Genomic DNA, 25,995 nt, shown 5'->3' with positions numbered 1-25,995 from the left:
AACTAACAAGATTCAATCCTCTTCTATCAACTTGTCCTTTCCAAAGAAAATTCCTCATCATAGACTCTAATTTACTAATGATTCCTTTGGAAAAAATAGAGACCTGCATCTGGTACATGGGAATAGCGACTGCAACAGAATTAACCAAGCAGAGTCTACCAGCCCGATTGAGTAAACTCCTTTTCCAGCTTGCTAGTCTACTTCGAATCTTATCCAGGACACCATTGAAAGCTGAACGGGTCACCCTAGAATGGCTAAGGGTAACCCCAAGATACTTGCCCAAGTCCTAGACAAATTTGATAGAGACATTCTTGGAGCAAAGCGCTTTAGACTTCTCCACATTAATCTTCATCCCAGATGCTTTGCAAAAATTCTCTAAAACCAACATCACATTTTGCACTTGTCTCTTTGTATCTTTACAGAATAGAAGCAAGTCATCCACAAACATTAAGTAGGATATCCTTGGTCCCCCTCTAGAAACAGCAACCGGCTCCTACAAGCCCAAATCAACCTGATGACTAATAAAGCATGCCAATCGCTCCATACACAACACAAAAAGATAGGGAGACATAGGGTCTCCTTGTCTAAGAACCCGGCTAGAAGTAAAGCCATTCAGACGATTCCCATTCCAAAGAATAGATAAGGAGGAAGCAGTGACACAAATCATAATCAAATTAATTGTAGGAATAGGAAAACCAAAGCTCTTAAGGGTATGAGCTAAAAACCTCCAGTCAACTCTGTCATAAGCTTTCTCTAGATCAATCTTAAACGCCAGTGTGCCTTTCTATGATTTAGTCTTATTCATAAAGTTGAGGACTTCTTGAGCAATAATGATGTTGTCAGGAGTTCCTCGTCCCGGAATAAATCCTCCTTGAAGCGGGCCAACAATCTCTGCAAGATGAGGACGGAGCCTATTAACAAGGACCTTCGTGATGATCTTGTAAACTACATTACAAAGACTAATTGGCCTAAAATCTTTCATAGATACCGGTGATTCAATCTTTGGAATAAGAACCAATAAAGTCTCCATCATTCTCGGATCAAGAGTAACACCAGAGAATGCCTGCTTCACCATCTTCCAAACATCAAGACCAATGATCTCCCGATAATCTTTGAAGAAGAAAGCTTGAAACCCATCAGGACCCGGAGCTTTAAAGGAGTTCATGTGAAAAACAGCTGTTCTGACTTCCTCTATAGTAACTGGTGCCGTAAGATTATTGCAAGCTTCCTCATTCAGAGAAGGAAGAGGCACATCACCAAGGCAACCCAAATCAACATCATCTAAATGACAGAATAAGCTTTTATAGAAAGACTCTGCTTCTTGACTCAGAACCTCTGAATCAGTTTCCTACACTCCATCCTTGAGAAAAAGGCCATGAATTTTATTATGCTTCCTTCGCACAAGAGTTTGAATATGAAAGAATTTTGTATTCCTATCCCCGAACCTTACCCACTGCTCTCTGGACTTTTGGAACCATAGGAGCTCTTCTTGCACTAGAGTATTATTATAATCATCAAGCAATTGTTGCTCTTTTTGACGCAAATAAATGCTATCCACCACTTCCAAATGCTTTTGTAAATAATTAATCTGCTGCTCTAATTCACATTTCTTAACAAAAATGTTACCAAATACCTTCGAGTTAAATTCTAGTGAATTCTTCTGTACTTTCGAAAGCTTGCCATGAATCCCTCTATTACCAGACCACCATGACTGATTCACAATATCCCTATACCCTGGATGAGTAGCCCAAGCAGCAACAAAACGGAAAGGTCGATTCCCTTTAGGCTGAGGACGACCTTTACAACGCACCAGAATAGGGCAATGATCAGACTGAAGCCTATTTAAAACTTCTGCATTAAGCCTCTGGAAAGATAGATAACCAACTACTATCTATACAGACTCGGTCAAGCTTTTTTGCCACGTCAACATAATTTTTCACCCTCCTGTACCAAGAAAACTGTCTCCCAATAGTCTTCAGATCAAACAAACCACTATCTCCTAATGAAGTAGCAAACATGTCTGCTCTTTGATGAGAAAATTGACAGCCCTTAGATTCATGAGAAAATTTGACTTCATTAAAATCACCAAGAACAATCCAAGGTCCTTGAAATACCATGGATTGTGTAACAAGATAATCCCAAAGGAGAATCCTTTTATTAAATTGAGGACTACCATAAATACCACTACACCTCCAAACTAAATTATCAGATTGAACCTCAACAGTAACACCTTGATCAAAAGCATCAATGAACTTACAACAAATACCCTTCATAGAGGATAGAAACAAAATACCCCCCTTATGCCCCTCTGCTTCCACTATACCAACAGAGTGATACCCCAACCTTTCCCAAAACAATTTTAAATGCTGAAAATGGGAGTGAGTCCCAACCACAATAAAAAAACAGGTCTAAATTTTCTAAGAAGTTCTTTACAATGCACTCGAGCTAACTTATTAGAAGCTCCCCTAATATTCTAAACAATCATATTTAAACTATCCATAAATAATAGGGATAGAATAAATAAGAACATAAACTCTAAATAGAATCACCAACCTCAATAGGTGGTTTGTCCTGCGGTACTGACACACTCTGATCCTCAATAATTGCAACCTTCGAACCCCCTAATGCTGCACCTGCCATGCTTCCATCTACTAAGGTTTCCTCTGTTACGCCACCATTTTTATCAACTGGCGAGTTCTGCAGGGAGGAAGGCCGCAGACGCTTCTCTAGAGAAATTTCACGACGTGCAGGAGTTATACACGATGGAGATGGCGCAATTTCATGTTTTTCTCGCTTCCCCATCCTAATGCCAATTGATTTGCCTCCATCACCATGCAAATTGGGCCTTGGAACCCTTCTCGAACCATACTTGTGCTGCTTTTCATCTTGGTCCTTCAAACCTGATGGCCATTGTGAATTTTTCCTTACGCAGCACATGTTGCCAGCCGTCTCCATCATTTATGCATGCCTCATTAACATGACCATTAGGTACGTAAGGACCCAATAATTCCGTAACCGCATCCTTCTCTTTAACAACTCCTAATTTCTCACCTGAATTACGAGAATTCTCACCCAAATCGCCAGCTTCCAATTCAGCCTCTTTTTGAATCTCAAGATTGTTGTGTGGCACTAGTGTCGGGACTTCATTATTTTTTTCATCATCACCAAAAGAATCACCGTTTCCTTCAAGGGACTCCTTCTCCCTGCACAATGATTTATCATACCCATACCGTGCACAAGTAGAACAAATCAGCTGTAAACTCTCGTACTCCACTTCATGAGTCATACCCTCCACTATAATATGTTTGATTACAGGCAATCCAAGATTAATTTAAACACAATCTCGGGCATATTTTTCTCTTTCTGCAAGCTTAGTGGCCAAGTCTACTTTCACCAGAACCCCTATTGCAGAAGCAATTCGCAACATTGCTTGTTCCTGGTAACACCAAATTGGAAGTTCCGAGACTCGAATTCATACTAGCGTTGATCCGAAGGATTTTTTGCATGGCCTAAAATCCATGTCCCATGGCTTTACTGTAACATAGTGACCGTCTATCAACCACGGACCACCAAGAATGACTTTCTCACGGTCCGCAGCCATATCAAATTTAACCAAAAAATACCCAAACCCCACATCCAACAAATCAAACCCTTCTTTGATGCGCCATACTATCCGAAACTTATGCATAAGAGCCGTGTAACCATAATGCTTATCCAGCACCTTGATCACGATGACTTTCTTATAAGGTTCAGCTAGACAACTCTTTGCCTCCTTGGTAAAACTGACACTTAGTGGACGAGAATCACCCTGCTTACCTGTCACCGTCGCGATACCATCGCTAGATAAAGACCCTACTAATGCAAAAGTCTTAGACTTTTCTGCACCAATGACCTTATCTCTAAAAGAGACATTTGATGACTTTTCTAAACCCTCTCGAAAAAAATCCTCCTTTACATCGGATACACACCCTCCCACGCTCTCCCCCTTATCTCTTCCGATGGCATGGCCATCTTTCTCACCGTGTTTCACCCTCAATCCGCTCGCCCCCGCTCTCTCCTTCTCTCATTCTCTCTGAGTACATGAGATTGGGACTTTTATATGGAGCAGTATATTACATAAGGATCCATTCATATATAGAGAAATTCAAAAGACGAAATCATCTCTAAATTCCTTTAAATTTCTGTTTTAGGCAGAATGCAACAAGAAATAATCTCTAATAAAAAAATATTTATCTATCTTATATTATAAAAAAACATATTAAGTTTATAAATTAAAAAAAAATCATTTAAAATATAAAAAAATTAAATTTTTAATATATTTATTTTATATTTATTAAATAAAAATATTTAAAATTTTTTAATAATAATAAATTTATTATATATTTTTAAAACACATATTAACATCTTAAAAAAAAAAAATTTCTCTTTGACCATTAAAAGTGAAACTGTTTTCTTTTTGGAGATTGAAGCGCAGCAACAATGCCCCCCTCCCCCTCCCCCTTACATCAATCCACCCTTCCAAACCAAACTCCCGAATCAATGAACTTTTCCAAACCAAACTCCCGATCCAATGAATTTCAGCTCAAATTTCCGAATCAGAAATCTCCAGTTATGCTCAAATCGCTAAGGTGTTTTATTATTATTTTTTTGGTTAACTGATACGAATCCTATGGGACAAACTGAGAACTGTCATATGTCAATTGGTCCAATTACAAGAGCAACAATTAAGAGAATAAAAAAAAGTTTTGCAAACATGGCTAAATCATGTGTTCAGGAGATGCATCAAGAATTGAGCAAGACAATGATTAACGATTATCAAAAGCCACACGTCTTACTATTTTACAAGATGCATTGAAAACTCTCATTAGTCAAGATGAATTAAAAGAGACATCACTTTCTTAGAATTTATTCTATGTTTATTTTATTTTTGTTATTTATTTGTTTTAGGCCCAATTATGATTTGGCCCATATTTTATTCTAGTGAACTTATGAGTTAGGGATTTAAATTAAGAGGTATAGAAACCCTCTAAAACCTGGTAGCCATTTTTTTTCTTAATTGATGAATGAAATTTTCTTTGAGTTTCTTTGAGAAACTTGAGTGTGAACAGGTGAGGTAGAATGATTCCCTTAACTGTTGCATCAGGAAATCAAATTGAGATAAAGGAGTCCCTTTCTTTGATCTTCCATCTTATCCTGGGTTACGTTCCGTATCATTAACTATAGTATTTTTCTGTCCAACAAATAAGTACTAATTTATCGTAAATTAAAAATTTGTTGTCAATAAAAATTCAGTTAAAAACTTTCAAGCCCGGCGGATTGGGCTATTTTTTTTTGGTTTCAAATCCATTGATTTTAATTTTTTTTTAAATTTAAAATGCATAATTTGTGTGATAAATATAAAAAAAAAATAAAATAACAATTAAATCTCAAAAATTTTGATTTCGGACTAATACAAATATATATATATATATATATATATATAGAGGTGAATGTTATCCTACTTTCTCTAAAGTAACATGTAAATTATTCTTTTTGATGTGTCACATTCTAATTCGATATTTATTTTAATACATTTGTTATATATTTATTAAAATATTAATTTAACATTTTTTTATATTAATTAAATTCTAAACTAAAATATTGATGTGACAAATTAAAACTAGAAATACAAATTAGTGTCACTGTAAAAATTTTCAATTTAAAAAGTTTATCGTGTTAAGTAGATCTTTAAATTTGGAAATTTATTCTATGTAATTTGGTTTCGAATTATATGAAAAAAAAATGGAAACACTTTATATCTTGTTTTTTTAAAATTAACATAGCTAGTTTGCAATTATTTTTTATGAAGGTCTGAATTTTTATTTAATTTTTGTTAGAAATCAGAGATTTTGTGTGAAAAATAAAAGAATAATATATAACATTATTTTTTAAATATTTTGTTAAATTTTCAACAAATTTTAATGACCCAAAATCAATTTTTTATTTTTTATTTTATTAGATAAATTAGTCATTCAACAAATTTTATTAAAAATTTAAAATAAATAAACACCCATTAAAATATGACACATAAAAAAGTAGGGGTGTTTGCGGTGTGGTTTGGATCGGTTTTGAGTAAAAAACTTATCCGATCCGAACACTAATTTTACTTGCGGTGTGGTTTGGATTGGATGCTATTTTAAAAAAAAAATCCAATCTGATTGGATCCAATTTCAAGCGGTTTGGATTGGATTGGATTTGCAGTTTTATAAATTAAAAAAATTAAATATATATAACAAGTCTCAACATCAAATTTTAAATAATCAACAATGATATAACAAGCCTCAACAATATCTTAAAAGCCAACAATATCATAACAATACAAATAAAATTATAGATTAGTTAAAATAAATAAATAAATAATATTTGAATATAAAATATTTATTAAATAATAATAATACATGAATAATATAAAAATGTATAAAAAATTAAACATGTTATAAGTATAATTGTAAATATAATAATAAAATAATAATATTATAGTATATTGTGCGGTTTGGATTGGATTAGATTGGTTATGAAAATTATATCCGAATTCCGATCCGATTCAGCGGTTAGCAAAAAATAGAATCCAATCAAATCCGAATTAGTGCGGTTTTAATCGGTTTTCGGTTTGGATTGGATTGGATGAGCGGTTTAATTTAAATCAGTTTAGATTTGAACACCCCTATCAAAAAGAATAACTTACATGTTATTTTAGGGAGGATAGAGTAGCATTTACTGTATATATATATTACTATCAGAAGTTTTCAGAACATGTGGAGAAGAAGATAAGAGGGAAACAAATAACAATGATTGCACATTTTGCACGTATTACCTACGCTTTAGCTACACGTTTGTAACCTGCATTAAATAGAGGTACTATTTTATTATATAAAAATAAAAGTCGACTGGGAGACACAAGATGATATCGTGTCATAGGTGAGGAAATGAACTTTAATTTATTGCCTATCGCTGGGACTGTGATTTCCAGCAAATAAACTTACTTTATCAAATGAAAGAAGATTATTGCTACATGGATGGCCATACATTTAGATGCCGTGTGTTTCTTTTATACCAAAGAGAAAAATTAAAATACACGATGATATGATTTTTGTTTACTTGAAAAGTTTCCATACCAATAAGTACCTAGAGTGAAAACACCATTACAGTACACCAACCTATCTAACATGACCAGAATGCAAATTGTGGTTTGTTAATTAATTACAATAGCTTGCTCATTCATCATATAAATGAATCAGAATCATATAGTCTACAAAATCAAATGAACAAAAAAATAATTTAGCTATAGTTTTATTTTGTTTCCATATACATGCATGGTTTTTACATAGACAGGTGAAAAAAAAGGAACAAAAATGATGACTACATCTCTTAGTTTCTCAATTGAGCTTCAACTTGGATGTGTCTGATAATTCGTTGTTATTATTATTAGCGGCGGCACAAGATTTCTTCTTTTTCCCCTGAATGTACATCCTAATATAGAAGTTGAGGAATAAGAGCAAAACGACACCGTTCAGAAAAGAGTTGAAAACCCAGGCTCCCATCCCATTGCAGCCACCGTTGAAGAAATGCAGGAGGAGCACCCCAACGTGGCACACCAGATTGCACCCCAACAGCACCATCTTGCAATTCACCACGAATGGAAAACACGCGCTTCGCAACCCTATCGCCGTCCACACTCTGTAACCGTAAACCAGAGAGTCAACGAGAGTGGTGAACAGGATCGCCAGAACCTGAAACGATTGCGAGAATTCCAGCCACAGGAACGACATGAATGCGGAGATTGAGTGGTTGAACACCTGGAAGAACGCCAACTTGCGCCTTCGTAGCACCGACAAGGTTGTACGGAACATGTGGAGGAAGCGTGAGAGGTAGAACACGTAGGACCAGAAGAACACGCGGCCTGAGGGGCGCGTGCCGAGTGGGAAGCAGAGGAGCCATTGGAATGGGGTCTTGGAGCGCCGCCAGAACCAGCTGGTTTCTCGGATTTCGGCGACGGAGGAGAGGAGGAGGCCGGCGAAGATGGTGGCGGAGATGAGGGACATGAGGAGGCTGTGGAGGGCGGGGAGGGGGCCCAGGGGGACGGTGGTGCCGCGGGGGAGGAGGAGGGAGAGGAGGAGGTGGAGGAAGAGAGAGAGGAGGATGTAGATGGCGATGGAGTTGAAGAGGAACAGCCACGTGGAGCCCCAGCATTGGGTGTTGCTCCACCGAAACCCCACGATAGCGGGATGCTCCGAGAGGTAGAACTTGATTGTGTGGATCACCGCCATGAAGGACGAGGCGGCGGCGCCCGCCGCTGTGGTTGACATGGCCGATGATTCTGCTGCTGCTATGGATACCCTCTCTCTCTCTATTCCCTTTAATAAATCATATTCCCTCCGTTCATTGTAATTTAATTTCTTTCTTTTTTTTTCCTTTGCGTTGAGTCTGTTTATGATGCTTTTAGATTTTTCGTCGGCTGTTGTACAAAACGAGAGAGGACAACCAGCAACCATCCACGCTAAATTTGTTCCCAACAACCCGCTCTCCACCTGAGTCTACGTGGCCAACTTCAATCACACATATTGACTATTATTTGACTTTCTCTTCTTTTTTTTTTTTAAATTAGTACATTTAATTTGAGTCATTTTACATCACTACCTATTTGCCTTTTTCTTTTTTTTACTATTTAACTACTGTAAAAAACTAGCAAAATCAAAGTTCATCCAGAATAGTAAATTCTTATTTAAAAATTCTATCCAATTTTGAGTAACGTGTTTTCTAATGATCAGATTAAGAAAAAGGTTAATAAAGATATTTTGTTGGAAGTGATATTCCGTGATGACACCATTATGATTTATGATGAGAGTGACCAGCTGATAAAAGGTATTGTCGTTTAGAAATGAGAAGAACCCTTGCTCAATTGGAGCCTACCGAACCTTCAAAGTTGAAACCAATCAAACAATCTCTTTGTGCAAGTGTACGTGAAACATGCAAATTAGCTAATAGTACTAATATGGTTAGACACTTGTGGCTTCCTTCATATGAAAAGATCATTATAAAGCCATAATCGGTGAGATGGCTCAAATAAAGCCAAATACTACTTGAGCCCACACGTCCCTTTCTGTACCCTTTTCTTTCATATTTGCAATCACGGCATTGTGCTCCACTCTTTATCTTAGGGACTAAGAAAATGAAATGAGAATAACTTTGAAGCAAGTTGCATCCGAGAGAAAATTGATGAATTGCTTATTATTCCACTAAATAACTCATGGTTGGAAAGTAGTTTACTTGATTATGATAGTGAGTTACTAAGTTTAATTTATTGCAAAACTCAAATGGTCTTAAGAAGAGTAGTTTAAGTAAAAACCTTCTATTATTATTGATGTAGGCTACGATCATATATATTGGCAGTATGTAGTGAGGGTTTCATTTAACAATATGAGTAAGCACAAACACATAGTTAATCTATGAAAGACATTTTCAATATTAATTACAATTATTACAAAGTTCAATATCCCAACTTATATAATGGGTCTAAAATTGTATTTACTCCCAAATAAATGTTTTGGTTATAATCACATATTATTATTTTCTTCTATTTGCTCTTTTTCTCTTTTATTTTTTCTTTCCGGTCATGAACACTTATTTTAAACCAAATTAAATTTACAAAAAAGACACATTTAAAATTGAAAGTAGTAATACTCTTTTGAAAAATGCTCTATATAGTCCACAAACACTAAAAGTTAACCTTATTAAATAATTAGTAACCAGAATAATTAAATATACAATAGATAAATAATTCATCAAACTTGTTCAAAGTATTATAATAAAATTTTTTATAAAAGATCAAATACTTATTTCTATATGGCTATGCAGTCATTAATTAGTAAATAAGTTTTTGTGTAGATAACATGATTTTTCTTTTTTTTTTTTTTGAACAAATAGCATGATTGTTTATCAATTATCATAACTTTGTGGTAATTGGTATACAAGTCTTTCTTAAGCTTTTTTTGTCAGGGTTAGGGCTAGGACAATTCAGCCCAAACACAACAGAGAAGAAAGGAGGGGGAAATTTAAAAACTACAGACTCAACACTCACGAATAACTATAATACACAAAGATCTTACTAAATTTATTGGGCCTGGGATGTTCCGCAGGACTCTTACATGCCCAAAAGTGTTCAGAAATGAAAGACGGATTACTTTCCTTATTGCTGCGAAAAATGATTATCTTTGACAAGTAGCGTTGGTCTATCGTTCCGAGGATTTTGGGCTTTGAAATCTAATAGGAAATAGGAAACTGGATTGTTCCACGATTTTTCTCAAAAGTGAAGAACTTGTGACGACAGAATGGATCCTCTCCATTGTTAAAAAAAATTGAGAGTGTAAAATGTGATTTTTAACCTTTCATTGTTCTCTCTTTTATATTTATTTATCTTTTTCTCTTCTCTAATATTCTTTTAATATAATTTGTACCCTTAATTGCCACTTCATTAATTATTTAAAATATGTTGCGTTGGAATCTTCATTCGTCTTCACATGTTATCGTAGAGAGGGATCTAATGACAGAATGACGAGTGGTTTCGGAGAACCGAGTACAACTATTCGAACCATGAAGGTGGTTTCGAGTGCAACATATGCTTAGATATGGCAAACGAGACAGTCGTCACCTCTACTGTTGGCCATGTCTTTACCGACAGGGGCAAGACTCAAACCGATCCAAGGAATAAATGTTACCCTGGACTGGAGATCCTTCACCGTCCCCACCGTGCGCCACCGCATCCTTCGGAGGCCAATTATGGGTTTGGGAACTACTTCACGGTGTCCACTGCTTTTGGTCGGTTTGTACCGTCTCTGCTGAATATGCAGTTCCATGGTTTTCATGATGCAACTGTATATGGGACCACATTTTTCGCCACGGCGACAATGTTCTTTATCGATGTGCTTTTCCTTCTTACGATCATTTTTCTATGGTGATAATCAGTCATTCTTTTTTATCTTAGTTACTTATGTGTAAATATCTTGTGTCTGAATTCAAGACTCGAGAGGGAATTGTGCAGTGAACTTAAATGTTTGTTTCGTTATCATTAATATTTGCTGTTACAAGACATCGGTTCGGTAATGTTAGGGAGACAAAAAAACACAGCCAGAATTTACCTTATTTAGTATTTATTAATTGTCGTAACAATTAATAAATGTTAAATAAGACAAGTTATGACTATTTTTGACTAATTTTTTTTAGTTACCAAACATTTCCGGTTATAGTACAGTAGTACATAATTTTACTATTTTGCAGCATAAGAATTTTCTTTTTGCCAAATTATCTTTTGTTATTCAAGTATTATTGTGCAATTGATAGCTGCAAATTGCCAAATTTAGAAGGATGGTGTGGATTAGAAAAAGTGAAAAAAACATATGAAGAAACGTGAACATGCTTCTACGTGGATGTATATTAAGTAGGTGCGTTCTGTGGTACCTATTGTGTTACCATGACTATGGTGACTACAAGAAGTTGGCCAATAGAATGTAGACACCTTACTTGAGTAAATAAATTTTGACTTTGAGTTACTATGTATTAAAGATGCACTACAACATTTTTAGGTTAAGGCAACATTTAAAAAGTGTTGCCTAAAGGCTAACAAAAGGTTGCTTTTGATCTATGACAACACTTTTGGACCTAAGGCAACGTTTTTGGACGGCGTTGCATATGCAGCCATTGCCTTAGATCAAGGCAAAACTTTTTTGTTTCAAAAGCAACGCTTTTGAGAACAACACTTGGTAAGTGTTGCCTTTGGTTGAAAAACAACAACACTTCAAAGGTGTGTTTGAGACAACACTTTTGCAGTGTTGTCTCTTCTCTCATATTTTGGTCACTACTAAAAAGTGTCGCCTATTAGTTTTGAATATGCAATCCTTTAAAGTATTGCCTTTTCTTTTGGATATGCAACCTATACAAGTGTTGCCTTTTCTTTTGGATATGCAACCATACAAGTATTGTCTAATATTCAAAATATGCAACTAATAGAAGGGTTGCCTTTTTGGCAAAAATAAAAGTTACTTTTGTAATAAAAATACAAAAAATAATAAAATTTACAATAAATTTTTTTGTTCATACATGTGTAATTATTTTAATTAATAAATTAAATTTGTGCACAATAGAAAAAAAATTATAAAAGAGACAAAATAACTAATAATAAAATTCTAATTAAAATAGATATTAAAAGGTTAAATTAGTATTTCAAATACATATTTATCAATAATTCTCAACAAAATAATACACAACAAAAAATAAGCAACATTTTTCTTAATACACAACAAAATAATTCAAAAGCTTCCTTAATCTCCTGCTTTTTCTGCTGGGTCAAATGATGGTGTCCTTTCGATTTGCTGTGCTTCCTAGATTCCCTCTATATGATTCCCTTCTATATATAGATGACTGGAAAAACAAAAGAAGAGTTATTGTCTAGGAAGCAGCATGCTACTCCTTTACCAATAAACAATGAACAATGATCGAAAGCATAGGTAAATTCTGTGTTGAACAATCTATGTTGTACTCGCTGTGTCTCTCGCTCAAAAGATTAAGCTAATAGCTACACTGAAAATATTTATGAAAAGAGTTCTTATATAAACTGAGACATGTTCTTCAACCCACTAATTAACTCTATAATTTAGACCACTTCTAAATATGCATAGGAAAATAAGTGAAAAAATTAGATGAAGAAAAAGCATGAAAGTAAAACCTGCTTTTCATAAAACCCCTAAAAGAAATACTGATCTGAATCATTGTATAGGAAGGAGAAGAACTAGTATATATAACCACCATGTAAGAATAATTCTCCTGGCTCTTCAGCTATTCAACAAAGCAATAATTTGAGATGTCAAAACAAATAGTTACATAAATAAGCAAGATTTCAGCTATATACTTATTCATATTTTAAAAGCGGCACAATTGCATTCACAACTGCACTTTCTTAATCATTACCAAGTTCAAGTTAACTTAAATATCAAATAGCATCTTTAATGGTTACAAGCAAATAATTTTTTATGCCAATATATTGAATAATGAAAACAAATTTGTTAACAATTAAACGAGGAGACAAGCTTCCAAATGCAAGCCATGGTGAGAACTTAGTGGAGTAATCAAGTCCTAACATTCCATTTCTGGTCTCTTTATATACCTTTAGCAAATCCTACAAATGTGAAATCTCACAATTGAGTTAGGGGTCGCACTAGTGTACAGATCAAAGTACGTACAGATATACAGATTTTTCCCTTTCATATTTCACCTATTGACACGTGTTGGGTCCCACGCTGCAGTGTGCAATTGGCTCAGAGGAGGTCCCAGGAGCTCAGGAGAGGTGCGAAGGAGCCGGCTTGGTGGGGTAATGTTGAACGGTGTTCTGAAGCCTATGCGTTCCGTTGGTTGGAGGCTGTTGCCATGGAACTTGTTTGGGCCAAAAAAAAATAAGGCCCTAACCCATGAGTTGGTTCTTCACTTCGATAGGGTGCTAACAGGGAAGGAAATCCCTAGGTTAAGTGCGGAGGATCGCCGTCGCTGGTGTTATTCCTGCTGCTCCTGGCCGTGGCGCGCGAGATAAGGCTGGGTTCGAAGTCGTAGGAGGCGGTGTAGGTGCTGGCCGAGTGCACCAAGCCCCAGTTTCGCGTTGCAGTTGTGGTGTGGGGAAGCAGCGATTAATCAGCTGGTAAGTAAGGAGCAGCATTGCCCCCTTCCTCATTCATCCTCCGTAGATGTCATTTAATAATGCGTACATGTGTAAGAATATGTGGAACATAAATGATGTATTGATCTTTGTTCTGTGGTTGCATATGTGTGAACATATAGTGGATATGATTGAATGTTGAATCCAATTGTAAGATTAAAAAAAATACGTTCGAGCAGGCAAAGAAATGAAGGAACAAGTACTGCAATTATGAGATAAACAAGTATAGAGAGTTAAGTTTGGTTTTATGCTTGATGAATTTTGCTTATGAAATTGGTTGTTATTTTGGGAACTAACCGGATGGTAGGTAGGATGATGAAACTTGGATTTTTTTATTCATATGAGACATGCCATGTATGCAAATGAGAATGAAGCGTGTATAGGAGGTATAGTGATACATTGAAGTACATGCTAGTGGTTGAAGTTTTTTGATTGATGTGATTATTTGGTGGAGAGGGTGTTTCACCCATTTGTGTATAGTTGGGGTGAGGACCCTATTATGCCTAAGATGGGCTTTGGGTTGCTAGTATTTCTGTTGAAGTTAGTTAAGAAAAGTTAAAGTTGCTGCGCTTTGGATAGTGGGTAAAAATTTGATGAACCTTGTCTTGCAAGGAACGCATCGTCATTCGAATTAAGTTTACTTAGTTAAGTAAGAGAGGTGACCGTAGCTAGTTTGTTGATGGTTCAGGTATGCCACTAACTTTTTGGTTGTTCTTGTGAATGTGTCGATGAATTAAGTAGTTATGGACGTTGTTATTAGTTACAATGAGTTGGTGTTTGTGAAAGCGAGATAAATGGTTGCTGAATTTTCTCTTAATGTAGATTCAATGAACTGGTATTGTGCCTTATTTATGGAAGTGAATATTCCCTCCGGCCTGGTATTTGTGGTACATGCTTTTAGTTTATATCTTCTGCGATTATGAGTTGCATGTCTCTGGATTGTATGGATTCAGGGTAGGAAGTCACACAGCATTGGGCGATGGATATCAACCGCATGTTCGACATTGAGGGTCATGAGTCCGATGCGGGCAGTTCCGATGAATATTCGGGACATTACTGTGGTACCGACGATGAATACGATGACGTGGACGACATTGGTCCCGGAGGCAGTCCCGAAGCAAGGGAGCAAGGTGCTGCGGATGCTGCATATTGCAAGGAATCTGGTGGGATAAATGACGTGGCAAGCGGTACGACAAGCAGGCAAGTCGTCGCGAATGACTTCTTGGGTAGACAGTTTGCGACGGAGGAAGATGCTTATGCTGCATACAAGGAGTTTGCGAAATTGAGGGGCTTTGGAGTTCGGAAGGGAGATGTAGCTTGGGTTAATGGGGTTTTAGTCAGAAGAGACTTTTTTTGCCATCGACAAGGGACAAGACATTCTAAGCACTATGACCGTCCTGAGCGAGTAAGGGAGGAGAGGCTTGACAGCCAGACGGATTGTAAGGCTAAGTTGAAGATTTATTACGATGTGCAACACAACGTGTGGAAAGTGAGAACCATCATGGACGAACACAACCATGAGCTTGCCCCGGCGATGTTCACACATCTCCTCCCAAGTCACCGGAAGATGAGTGCGGGCGACAAGGCACAGGTGGATAGTTTCAAGCAGTTTGGGATCGCAACCTCGAAAATAATGGCTTACATGGCTGGGCAGTCTGGTGGGTATGGCATGCTTCGATTACGAAGCGGGATTTGTATAATTATGTGCATGGGCAAAGGGTTGAGCGAATATGTGATGGTGATGCATCAGCAACTATTAGTTACTTAGAGGGCAAGGCAAATGCGGACATGATAACGGTCGCACGTTACACACGTACCACGGAGAATCGTTTGGGTAGCTTATTTTGGGCGGATGGTGAGATGATTTCGGATTATCAGGTCTTTGGTGATGTCCTGGCATTCGACTCCACATATCGTTCTAACAAGTACAAGAAGCCATTGGTGGTTTTCTCTGGTTCAAATCACCACAAACAAACATCCATATTCGGGTTTGTGCTATTAGAGGATGAAGAGGTCCGAACTTATCGGTGGGTGTTGTTGAACCTGCTGGATGTTATGGGACAGAAGAGGCCATGCGTAGTTGTGACGGATGGGGACAAGGCAATGCGTGCTGCCATTGCGGAGGTGATGCCGGCCGCAACACATAGACTATGCGCTTGGCACCTAGAAAAGAATTGCGTCCAGAGGGTGAAGGATCTTGAATTTCGCAAGGTTTTTAAGAAAGCTCTGTATGCAAATTTTGAAGTCGACGACTTTGAGTTGTATTGGAAGTCTTCGGTTGAGTCGCTCGGCATAGTTGATAATACTTGGGTTCAAAACATGTACGAAACCAGAGAAAGCTGGGAATGGCCTACCTACGGGGCACATTCTGTGCGGGTTACAAGACAACTTCAAGATGTGAAGGGATAAATGCTTTTATAAAGGGTTTTCTCAAGTCAACTGATAGCATTTTGGAACTCGTACACAGTTTGGACCGGGTTGTAAAGGACTACCAGAATAATGAAGTAACTGCCCAATTCTATTCCACGTACTATACTCCGGTGCTAACGACCGGCCTTGATTCGATCGAGCTTTTTGCATCAAAGGTGTATACACGAGCAATTTTTAGGGAAGTAAAGAAACAGATTAAGGGTGTCGCGAGTTTATTGTTTCGGAGCAGGGACAGCATTAGCACTACTAGTGTATACCAATTTTCGAAGATGGGAAAACCTAACAAGATACACAAGGTGTTGTATGATCCGAACGAGGAAAAGATTGAGTGTGAGTGTTCAATGTGGAACAGTGAGGGAATTCCATGTAGTCATATATTATGTGTCATGAAGTATGAAGGGTTGGAAGAAATCCCGAAGGGTCTTATTCTGAGCAGGTGTTGCAAGGATGCAAAGGACTGGAGTTCGAAACCCCCCCCCCAAGTGACAGATGGCCCTCAGGGACGCTTGCTCCGATATGGTGCCCTCAGTGGTTTGATGAATTTGGTTGCCAGACTTGGTTCTGAAGATCCCGCGGAGTTTGTTGTCGCTAGGGAAGGCATTGCCAGCCTTGTGGAGGACCTTCAACGAAGAGCATACCGCCGGGTCGGAAGCCAACTTGGTTTATCAATGCCGCCGGCACTGAAGGATCCACCGGTTTCAAAAACAAAGGGGGCTCCGAGGAAGGGAAAGGAGGTAGAGCCAGAACCGGGCAGCAAGTGTGAGATACCAACGAAGCGACGACGTTGTACAAGCTGTGGGGTTCATGGTCATACGAAGAAGACATGCACGTGGCATCGGGCCCATCGTGGACCTGACACTGAAGGGGGAGCGGTCCCAGGTTGCGCGGAGTGTTCCTCTGGGATGGGGAGTGCCCCGTCTGCAACTTTGAGAGATAAATCTGCTGGAAGATTCCAGGTTAGGGGTCGAGTTAAAAGTGATTCTAAACCTACTATCCTTTGATACTATTAATGCTAACAGCATACCACAATAAAAACATAACAGGATTATTAGGTTCGTGAGAAATTTGGATTGGGTTGGTTAAAAGTTTGTTCGGAACTTACAGTTTGGTTATCTCTTTGTAGTAGATGTTTCATTAAATTTTCACTTCCAATGCTGCATTCCATGCTTAAGAAAATGGATTAGGGTTGGTTAGGGTCAACTGATGTGAGTGATGTATGCAGAATTCGGAGCGCAATATTGATGAGACGGGTGACCTAGGCCACACCGCTTCACTCCATCGTGAGGGTGCAACACCGGGGTACAATCATGGGTCTAGTGAAACAGAGTGGAACCCCCTAATGGGTGTCGGGGGCGCTAGTGCCAACATCTTCCTCAGAGGGCAACACATTGGATAGTTCTTTGCTTCGCAGTGTTGCTCCGGCCACAGAGGGGAGTCTCATGGAAACGATGTCAGCCGAATGTCTAATCCGACAAGGCACACCAACGAAGAACTATTAGAGCATTGGCTATCACAGGTAGTAGTGGAAAAACCAGTTGGATGTGTTAAGTGATTTCCCACTTATTTTTTTTGTATTGAGTTGCATGTTTTGTTGAAGGACCGTGCTTTTGTTGTTGATGTGAACAGAATGCCGTGGGCAGGCCATCGTGCAGCAGAAGGAATGGTTGCGCATAGAAGCAAACACAAGTTGCTGGTGAGAAGAAACAGGGATGTAGTTGGGCCATTCTTGCGGATTCCTTAGTCGGTCTTGTTGTGGAAAAAATGTGTTAACAAGGGCATGATGCACAGGTGGATGGCAATTATGACATATGGTAAGGATTCTTCTGGTTAGGTTCAATGGGCTATAACGGGAATAGCTAGTTCTGTGTTCGCTAGTAATGTTTCGGTGTAGCTTTACCCAGCATATGTTCAATGGCAATGTATATGGTGATAAGTTGCAATTGTGAACCTATCCTGCCTGTCAGGACTATAATACCTTTATGTTTGACTTGTTAACCTTTAATTGCACATGATGAATGAGTTGACAATTTGGAGAAACCTGTACATGTGGTTAGTAAAAATCATTGATGAATTTGCATTTCATTTCATTGTTATTTATATCTCCCTGCAGTACCGTGCTCATGAATGAATTAGAACCTGCTGAGAAAACCAGAATGGCCTAATAACCATGTAATAATATTAATCTATTAGCCTTGTTACTTGTTATTAGGCCATCATGCTAACCCAACCATATCACAGCCCAAGAGGAGCAATTAGAAAACCCATATTCTTGTATCTGAATTCAATTGACGATTGTGATTGAGTTATGCTGATTTTTCTTTAGTGATCAATTGAATTTTTAGGTAAGTTTATCTATTGCTAGTGACATTAGAGTTCAAGGTAGGTAATGTATTCTAGTATGAACTATCTGTGTTGGTTTGCAGTTGACTTTTTTTTCTGCACTATTATCTTTCAGGAATATTTAGTAATAGCTTTTGCATTGTCATTGAATAGTTGTTCAGAATACACAGACATTAGTTCATAGATGAAATTTTTCTCTGTGCAGTGCTTTCTCCAATTTAGGCCATGAAATTAACATACGAGCATAGTTGGTCGAATTTTGTGCAAACTAAATTTAAACTTCATTTCATTCTACATTTTGTTTTTGTACGTGGTTAGCTGCTTATGCGTATTCCATGTTGGATTTGATTTCATTTTATCCTTTGAGTGCCAGTTTGCAGGTGAAAAGAATTAGGGAGATACTGCAAATTTAGTAATTTGGTGTTTTAGAAGAAGTTAACAAATACTATTAAGCAAGGATATATATGGAGATATCTATGCGATTTCTGTGTCTCTTTGATTGAAACTCCTACACCAATGTTTCTTTAATTGATTTGATTACAGTTGATCAAAAAAACAGATAGTGCAGTAGCCAAAATACCTTAGGGTGAGTAACAGGTAGGCTGGTTGTGCTGTGAGGAAAAAAAAATGTGGTCATCTAATGCCCTGGGAGGTTTTGTAAAATATAAAATTTGTGGGGTTCATTTATAAATGGAAAGGAGTGGAGAAAAATTTGGGTTGCTTAACTCTGAAAGATGAAAACAAAATTTTCCGTTTTCGAATGGCGAAAACAGTGACTTCCTGTTTTCCCGTTCCTTCTTTTCGCTATTTATCCCATGCTCTAATATTATGTTCACCTTAAATGGATTTTTTTTAAAATATATAATTTAGTTATTTCAATTGTCGAAATACACAATTACTATTGTATTTACCAATTTAAATGGATGACTAATTTTTTATTATTTAAAATAGACTGATTAAGTTTTTTATTATGTAAAATCGTTCATCTTTCGTAGTATTTGAAATGATCTATTTATAAGATTTTGGTCGAACTTTAAATTATTTTTGAGTTCACTCTGACCTGATGACATAGAGACACTAAGAACGGGGTTAATTCTGTTTTTATTTTTTTGGGTTATTCTTGTTAATTTATTATAAGTATTTTCTTATTATTATATTTTTCTTTTTAAATTAATTAATTAAAAAATTGATATTAGTTTAAATTTTTATTAACTGTGCTAGTCTATCACCAAGTAAAATATAACAACACTAATGATCTGTAATGTTTTCAAATACTTGTCTTATGCTATTTGCAAAGACTAAATACAGCTAAGTCATTAGACCAATTTAATTAGACTTAATTACTGAAATATATTTGTTATATAATATCACGGTTAGATAAACGTAATTAAATTAGAGAATTGAACTACGCATATATTAATCACAATTTGATATTAGTCAATTCGAAATTTAAAAAAAATAACATATTAGCCTTTTTTAAAATTATTTTTAAGGAATTGTTATATGTTTTGGCCGAAATCAATGCTTTCATGAAGCAATGTATATAATCAACGATTCATTAACAACCGCTTACTAAGAATCAAATTAAAGTGTCCTTTAAGGAGCACATGATCTTTTTACCACCATAGCCAAATCCCAAATATCTTACGACTACCACATAATAATTTTACAAGGTTGTTACTTAGCAGTATGAGATAGTATCACAGATAGGAAATATAACGGTTTGCATATACATCCAAAACAAAACTGCTTCAGGTAGAGGTTTTTAGCATAACTTTCAAAGATTACATCATCAAAACAATGCAGATACTAAATTTTCACCCAACTCCAATGCAACACATTGCGTTGGTGTGCATGTTTATGACGGTCTGATCTAGTAGACTACCCTGCCAACTGGCCAAATCCACGGAACGTACCCAAACAAAACATGATACCAGTAAACCCATTTCCAACCCAAAATGGCTTCAGTCTAGGCTGCTTTCTGTTGCCAATGCCGGACTGCTTTGGAAACAGCATCTTCTCCTAGGTCGTTGTGAGACTTCATCACCAAATCCACTGCCAACCGCATCCTAGTCGCATTGTTGACATTCTGAAAGAGAAGTCAAGCGAATACCGTCGTCATGTCATAACTGGATGCGTCGATTAGTTCAACGTAATCTTAACGAGCTAAATGTGAACATAGGATTAGCTGTACTTGTACCCCGTGATCTTGCCACAGGTGCTCTCGAATCATCCACTGTGCTACCCACACGCCACAGTCCATGCTATTTTGGGAACAATTACCTCGGATAGTTAGGGTTGTTGTTGTTATCACAAGAAGGACCAGACAGTTAAAAAAAAAAACAAGAAAACCACTTAAGTTTACATAATTTGAAAATGTAGGGGCTTACGAGTCCCCCGCTTGTTGAGGCACCTCCGGCTCCTCGAACTCGAAGGCTGAGAACCTAGGACGCAGCGCCTCAGGCCCCGATAGCCATGACTTTCCCAGCGTCAAACCCTCAAGGTAAAGTGCCTACAAAATACAAGCATAGGTATTAGGTACCACTGATATGAGTCGCCCGTTCGATCTGTGGCCATGTGGTTGTCCCAACAATGCCGAGACTTACCACCCGAACCATCGCAGTTTTCCTTGCATCTGCTTCACGCGGATCTCGGAGTGAGTCTAGATACACTAAATTCATTTGTGGGATGTCGATAATCATAAGGTACCAGTGTTGATCACACCACATGGGCTGGTAAACCTTCAAATAAATCCATAACAATGCTGGGTATGAAATTGCGCTACGAATTCGAAAACAAGCATAGGAGAACAAATTTTCGGCGTCGGTGTACTTACCTTCGTCGTCTGGTCCACCTTGCTGCGCATGTAGTTGTTGCGTATCGACGTCATGTTCGCCGACGTTAGCGAGCGACCACCAAGTGCCACTTGCTGCGAAAAAATTGAACCCGTTAAGTTGGCATTTCATCTCACTATAGGGCAGATGCTGAGCAGGGTGAGACTTTAAATAAACAGGCAATCAAAGTAAAATGTGATATGTTAATGATTTCTGTGAATGAGGGTCTTCCTTTTGTTGCATGGCCTTACGTAACTGGGTTCACACTACACATGGGTTTCATTTCGGTAGGCAACAGAATATATTCGCAGCAATGGTAGCTTAGATTACAGGTGAGTGATAAGTTATGGATGCAAGGAAATTGGCATAGGAATGGTGGTTTCCATAAATTAGACCGTACCTGGGTCTCAATGATTTTCTTTATGCCACAACATCGTCATCATATGTGTGCATGGAATGAAAGGAAACAGTAATACCAAGTGAAGTTTGTTTGTACTCAGTCAATGAATTTACCATGACCACTGTGGGAAGGAACCAACAACTGCGCTGCGATCCATTTGTCAGCATACGAATAACTACATTCAGTACCTACACATGGTAAGGAAAACACCAGTCATGCCAACTTAAGAAGGCATGTGCCTTGAATCAGGTGTAAAGACCCAAGGGATTGATACATGAAGATGTGACAGGGACTCACATCGTCAACAACCTCCTCTTTCGGGGCGAGAGTCATCAGCGCTCCCCTACTTGCAAAGCAGTCCCCAATGTCAATAAGAACTTCACTGCAGGTAACGTACAAAGAAAACAAAGCATACATTAGGGCGATATGTTAGATTGAGTTAAAACAGGTGTGGCGAACTCGAAGCCGTGTGATTGCAATACTGAAAAATTGAAGGAGACCAGCATAAATTTGGTGTAACTGGAATGCTTACCTCTCTGGAAGATCTCTGTTGAAAATGTAAGCAGCAACTGCCAACTCCACCCCGGACAGGTTCATATCTACCGTGGGACGAAATACCAGGTTCATGGACTATAATAACCCCAACCAATTACACATGCCCAACAGATAGGAGATGGTGACAGGACACACGAAACTGCGAATAACCTTATCGTGACACATACGTATATACTGACCTTTGGAATGTTGTCCACTTGCATACTTAGTAACCCGCTTAAGTTCACGACCGCGGCAGAATCCGCGGCATGGCCATGAAACTTATCCTGGCCGGACCGCCCGGTTGCATTGATTACAGTTTTTATAGTTGTGTGCCCTTTGGTCTTTGCCACGCCGTCGTCGGAACTAAGATCCACCTGAAACACAGTAAACGAAGGGGTGTGCAGAGAACCAGCAATTGAAAATAACTACGTATAACTTGTAATCGATGGAACAAAAGTTTTCAGGTTGGAGTCGTACCACTTCCGGAACACGCTTTGACCGTGGCTCTTTCCAACTTTTGATTGGTTTCCTCGTTTGTTTCTTGGATCTGTTGGTGGTAAAGGGGAAGTGATCCATGCTGAATGTGGTGTCGATGACCGGACCTACTTCCGGCACCGGACGCCGGGTATGCTCAGCCCGCCGGCAGGTCTTGCTAGCTTTTTTCTTTGAACGATTCTCTTTGGGTAAGTTGAAATATGTGTTCTTCTGGTTGCAATTGCAAAACCTGCAAAGGCCGGCAAGCAGCTCCCCGTTAAGACCAGGCGACCTCTCCCCGGTTAGCAACCTGATTGCGTCCCTTAGCTCCAAAACCACCGCATCATGTCGAGCTAAGGCGTCCGACAACCTCCTTATGTCGGTCTGCATTCCCGACACACTGCTCACCACGCTCCTTGCAATGGGAGTGCATTCCTGCGTGGCATTATAATTAGATATATTGTTAGGATTTGTGGCAATGCAATTCCCGGGTAAATGGAACTTTAGTAGTGTTATCCTCACATGAGGCGGTGCTGTGTACGTCGAGCCACAGCTTGCCGCAGAGACTAGAGGGTCATCGTTCCCCTTTGGAGGTGCCCTGTGGGTACAATCACAATTTCAAGTACTTATGAGCCTCTAGTGGCAGCAGTTATTTGCAGAACCAAATCACGAAGCAGTTAACAACTAACAACCAAATGTCTTCTTACTCATCAGTCAGGGATCCGTTCCAACGTTTTCCTGGCACAGGAGGCCGAGCATCTGGAGCCAGAAGGATGCACCTTAGGAGAGGATCCATTCTGTGGCTTGCCTGCTGATTCGGCTGGCCTTGCTCCAAACGATAAACGACGGGGACGCCTACAATCCAAACAATACTCGCGGTTTAGAAAAATCACTGAAAATCATCAGTAAGGAATCCATGCCATGGTAACAAAAAGACAGTATTCAAGCAACACAACATGAAGAAAAGCTACGTACTTAACATCTTAGGACTCCAAAGACCATCGGACGATAGACTTCCAATTTTTACCGAGTCATACAAATATAAACATACACAACATGGAAAGAGGAAACTCACTTAAGAAAACATCATAATTGTCCTCGAACGATTTACGGATTTTACGAAACGGCTTGCTATTACCGCAGCAGGGAGGACACTCGTTTATCTGCTTCCTCGAGATCGGAGTATCAATGCAGCGAAGTAAAAGGCGTGGTATCAATGCAACCTTCGGTTGACGGCGGCGGTGGCTATTGATACCAGGTTGGGCAGGTTCCAAGAGCAAGTAGCTGATTCTGTCCAGGAGGAAATTGGGCATGTAGCTGTCGCTGATTTAGGTAGGAGGAAGGGAGAGTCAAGCACCCATGGAGACTGGTCTTACAAATTGGCAGCAGCGAGGGAGAAGAGCGCGGCTTGATTCAGTTTCGTTGGGGTAGCATGTTGAGTCTATAGGATTTGTGAAAAAGAAGAGAAATAAATCGAAGAGAATGCAACAAAAGCACACGTAGGAAAGCATGGTGGGTCAAGAGAAGAGGAAGACAGCCGAGGAGGAGCAGAGACGCCGACAACAAGAGGAGGAGCTGGCGTTGGAACGATGGGGAGCGGAGAGGGATAGCACTCAAGGCAGCGACCGAAAGATGAAGAATTTAGAGTAACAAATCGAAGAACAAAGCGGCGCAGCAGCGGTAGCCATGGAGCGCAGCAGTAGAGGTATCGAGAAAACAATGAAATGGGTTAGGTTCAAGGACAATGAATCGGGTCTGCTGGGGATGGAATTTTGTTCCGGGTCGGGTTTTGTTTGGGTAGTTTGGCCTTATTCGGTTGGGCTTCGGTCTAACAACACGTGGCTGCCTTAAATCACTATATACGCGGGCATCCTATTTCTTGGACCATGACCCACCAATAAATATGTACCCTACCCATCACATTTCTTCCCATTCTTGGGCCACTTATGTAGTAGGCCCACAAAAATGTACAAAGGCTCCACCACCATTATGGATATGTGAGCCCGAGAAATAAAAAAATTCAAAGACGTTCAACTCGCTCATTTTGAAAAAAAGTTCTATTGTGGAAGAAAAAAAATGAAAAATAAAGCCCATATATCACCGTTCCCGTATCAGACGGCTTTCCTCTGCTGCGAGATATCACCAGCCACCGTGATATTTAACTTCACGAGGTCTATGCACTGCAATGAATAGGAAACGTAACTTCTAACCCGAGTGCATCGCTATTTACCTAACCCAACTGGACAAGTAATGTAATGGCCTACGTGAACAGTGCATCCCTCTTGTGAGGTTTCTTTGTGGTCAATGTCACGAGAATAGTCCACCATGAGTATTTCCTGACAGACGCACATGCGAAGCAAGTGCTGGTGACCATGTGCGACATGACGGGGCGAGGGATAAAGTCGAAGTACATGAAGCATCAAGAGGAAAAAGCAGCATCTAAGGGGGCGAGCAATGGCGTGGAGAATACACTCACATGAGATCGTACGATGCGTTTGCTGTGTGGGATGAGTTTGTCACTAAGTACGTTGCACGTGTCCAGCCTCAGTCACCCGTGTTGGGAACGGCCCACTCCACTGCGTGGCCTGTTCTGTCTCCTTCCTGTAGTAGATTCCTGCGTGGGAATAAACAGTCGCTTTCAGGAAGGACCTCCCATGGGGATTCAGGCTTTCCTCCACGTCAATGCTTATAACAAGTGGGGTGGAAGCCAAGCATGCCTAAGAAGTTTTTGTGACCCTCATCATACGCGTGGCTAAATTTGTTGAATGGAAGTAGAACAAATTCCCCAATTTACCCTAACTACTTTGCTCTAATGGCAAGACGGATACATGTATGGCAAAACCTAAACATGTTAGTATAACCACCGAAGGGTTTGTGTGTACTTTGCGGTCTTTTTACCATTGCGCTTTACCCAAGAAATTACTGAGACTAAAGCCAGCGATGTCAATCCGAACGTCGCATCATGGTGAGATGAGGGCCATAGGTAATGAGTTGGCGCGAACAGAAAATTTCAAGTGAGGGTACCATAAACGACGTCGTAATTTACGGGGGTTGGGCATGTGAATATACTTGGTCATGTTTTTGGCGAATCAATGATGCTGCTATAAGCCAAGGGTTGTTTAAACCACCAAAGACCAATAGCGCATAACGACTAAACATACTGCACGCTAGGGTTTACAAAAATTCACTGTGTCAAATATAATACAAACTCGGTGTGTTACTATTTGAAGAGTAACCGGACC

General features: G+C 38.9%; 2 protein-coding genes across 5 annotated transcripts; both read right to left on the bottom strand.

The window, feature by feature from the left end:
• Nucleotides 1-7,227: 7,227 nt before the first annotated feature.
• Nucleotides 7,228-8,880, bottom strand: LOC112748952 (fatty acid elongase 3-like). The gene has a single exon (XM_025797204.3). The coding sequence runs from the start codon at nucleotides 8,529-8,531 to the stop codon at nucleotides 7,416-7,418; it is 1,116 nt and encodes a 371-aa protein (XP_025652989.1). The 5' UTR covers nucleotides 8,532-8,880; the 3' UTR covers nucleotides 7,228-7,415.
• An 11,333-nt stretch (nucleotides 8,881-20,213) lies between these two features.
• LOC112748947 (uncharacterized) lies at nucleotides 20,214-24,491 on the bottom strand. 4 transcript variants are annotated; one of them, XM_072218560.1, is made up of 13 exons: nucleotides 23,829-24,491; nucleotides 23,461-23,608; nucleotides 23,276-23,351; nucleotides 22,757-23,188; nucleotides 22,477-22,653; nucleotides 22,275-22,372; nucleotides 22,040-22,124; nucleotides 21,856-21,930; nucleotides 21,345-21,437; nucleotides 21,115-21,249; nucleotides 20,899-21,020; nucleotides 20,703-20,772; nucleotides 20,214-20,597 (listed from the first exon to the last, which is right to left on the bottom strand). In XM_072218560.1, the coding sequence occupies exons 1-13, from the start codon at nucleotides 24,064-24,066 to the stop codon at nucleotides 20,478-20,480; spliced, it is 1,869 nt and encodes a 622-aa protein (XP_072074661.1). In that variant the 5' UTR covers nucleotides 24,067-24,491; the 3' UTR covers nucleotides 20,214-20,477. The 4 variants fall into 4 exon arrangements, 3 of the variants coding, with proteins under 3 accessions (XP_072074661.1, XP_025652984.1, XP_025652985.1); XM_025797199.3 differs by having other exon boundaries at nucleotides 20,709-20,772; nucleotides 23,829-24,490; XR_003813945.2 differs by having other exon boundaries at nucleotides 20,579-20,597; nucleotides 20,709-20,772; nucleotides 20,874-21,020; nucleotides 23,829-24,490.
• Between the last annotated feature and the right edge of the window lie 1,504 nt (nucleotides 24,492-25,995).

This window comes from Arachis hypogaea, chromosome 15 (assembly GCF_003086295.3).
Source record: "Arachis hypogaea cultivar Tifrunner chromosome 15, arahy.Tifrunner.gnm2.J5K5, whole genome shotgun sequence".
NCBI classification, from domain to species: domain Eukaryota; kingdom Viridiplantae; phylum Streptophyta; class Magnoliopsida; order Fabales; family Fabaceae; genus Arachis; species Arachis hypogaea.
This window is presented reverse-complemented; position numbering and strand designations above follow the sequence as displayed.

Bases quoted from the DNA above. Each gene is read 5' to 3' on its own strand.
- LOC112748952 (XM_025797204.3), bottom strand. From the start codon at position 8,531: ATGGTTGCTGGTTGTCCTCTCTCGTTTTGTACAACAGCCGACGAAAAA.
- LOC112748947 (XM_072218560.1), bottom strand. From the start codon at position 24,066: ATGCCCAATTTCCTCCTGGACAGAATCAGCTACTTGCTCTTGGAACCT. The intron at 23,609-23,828 runs GTGAGTTTCCTC...TTTGGATTGTAG, and splicing joins CAATTATGATGTTTTCTTAA to GCGTCCCCGTCGTTTATCGT. The intron at 21,250-21,344 runs GTAAGTACACCG...ATTTATTTGAAG, and splicing joins AGGTGGACCAGACGACGAAG to GTTTACCAGCCCATGTGGTG.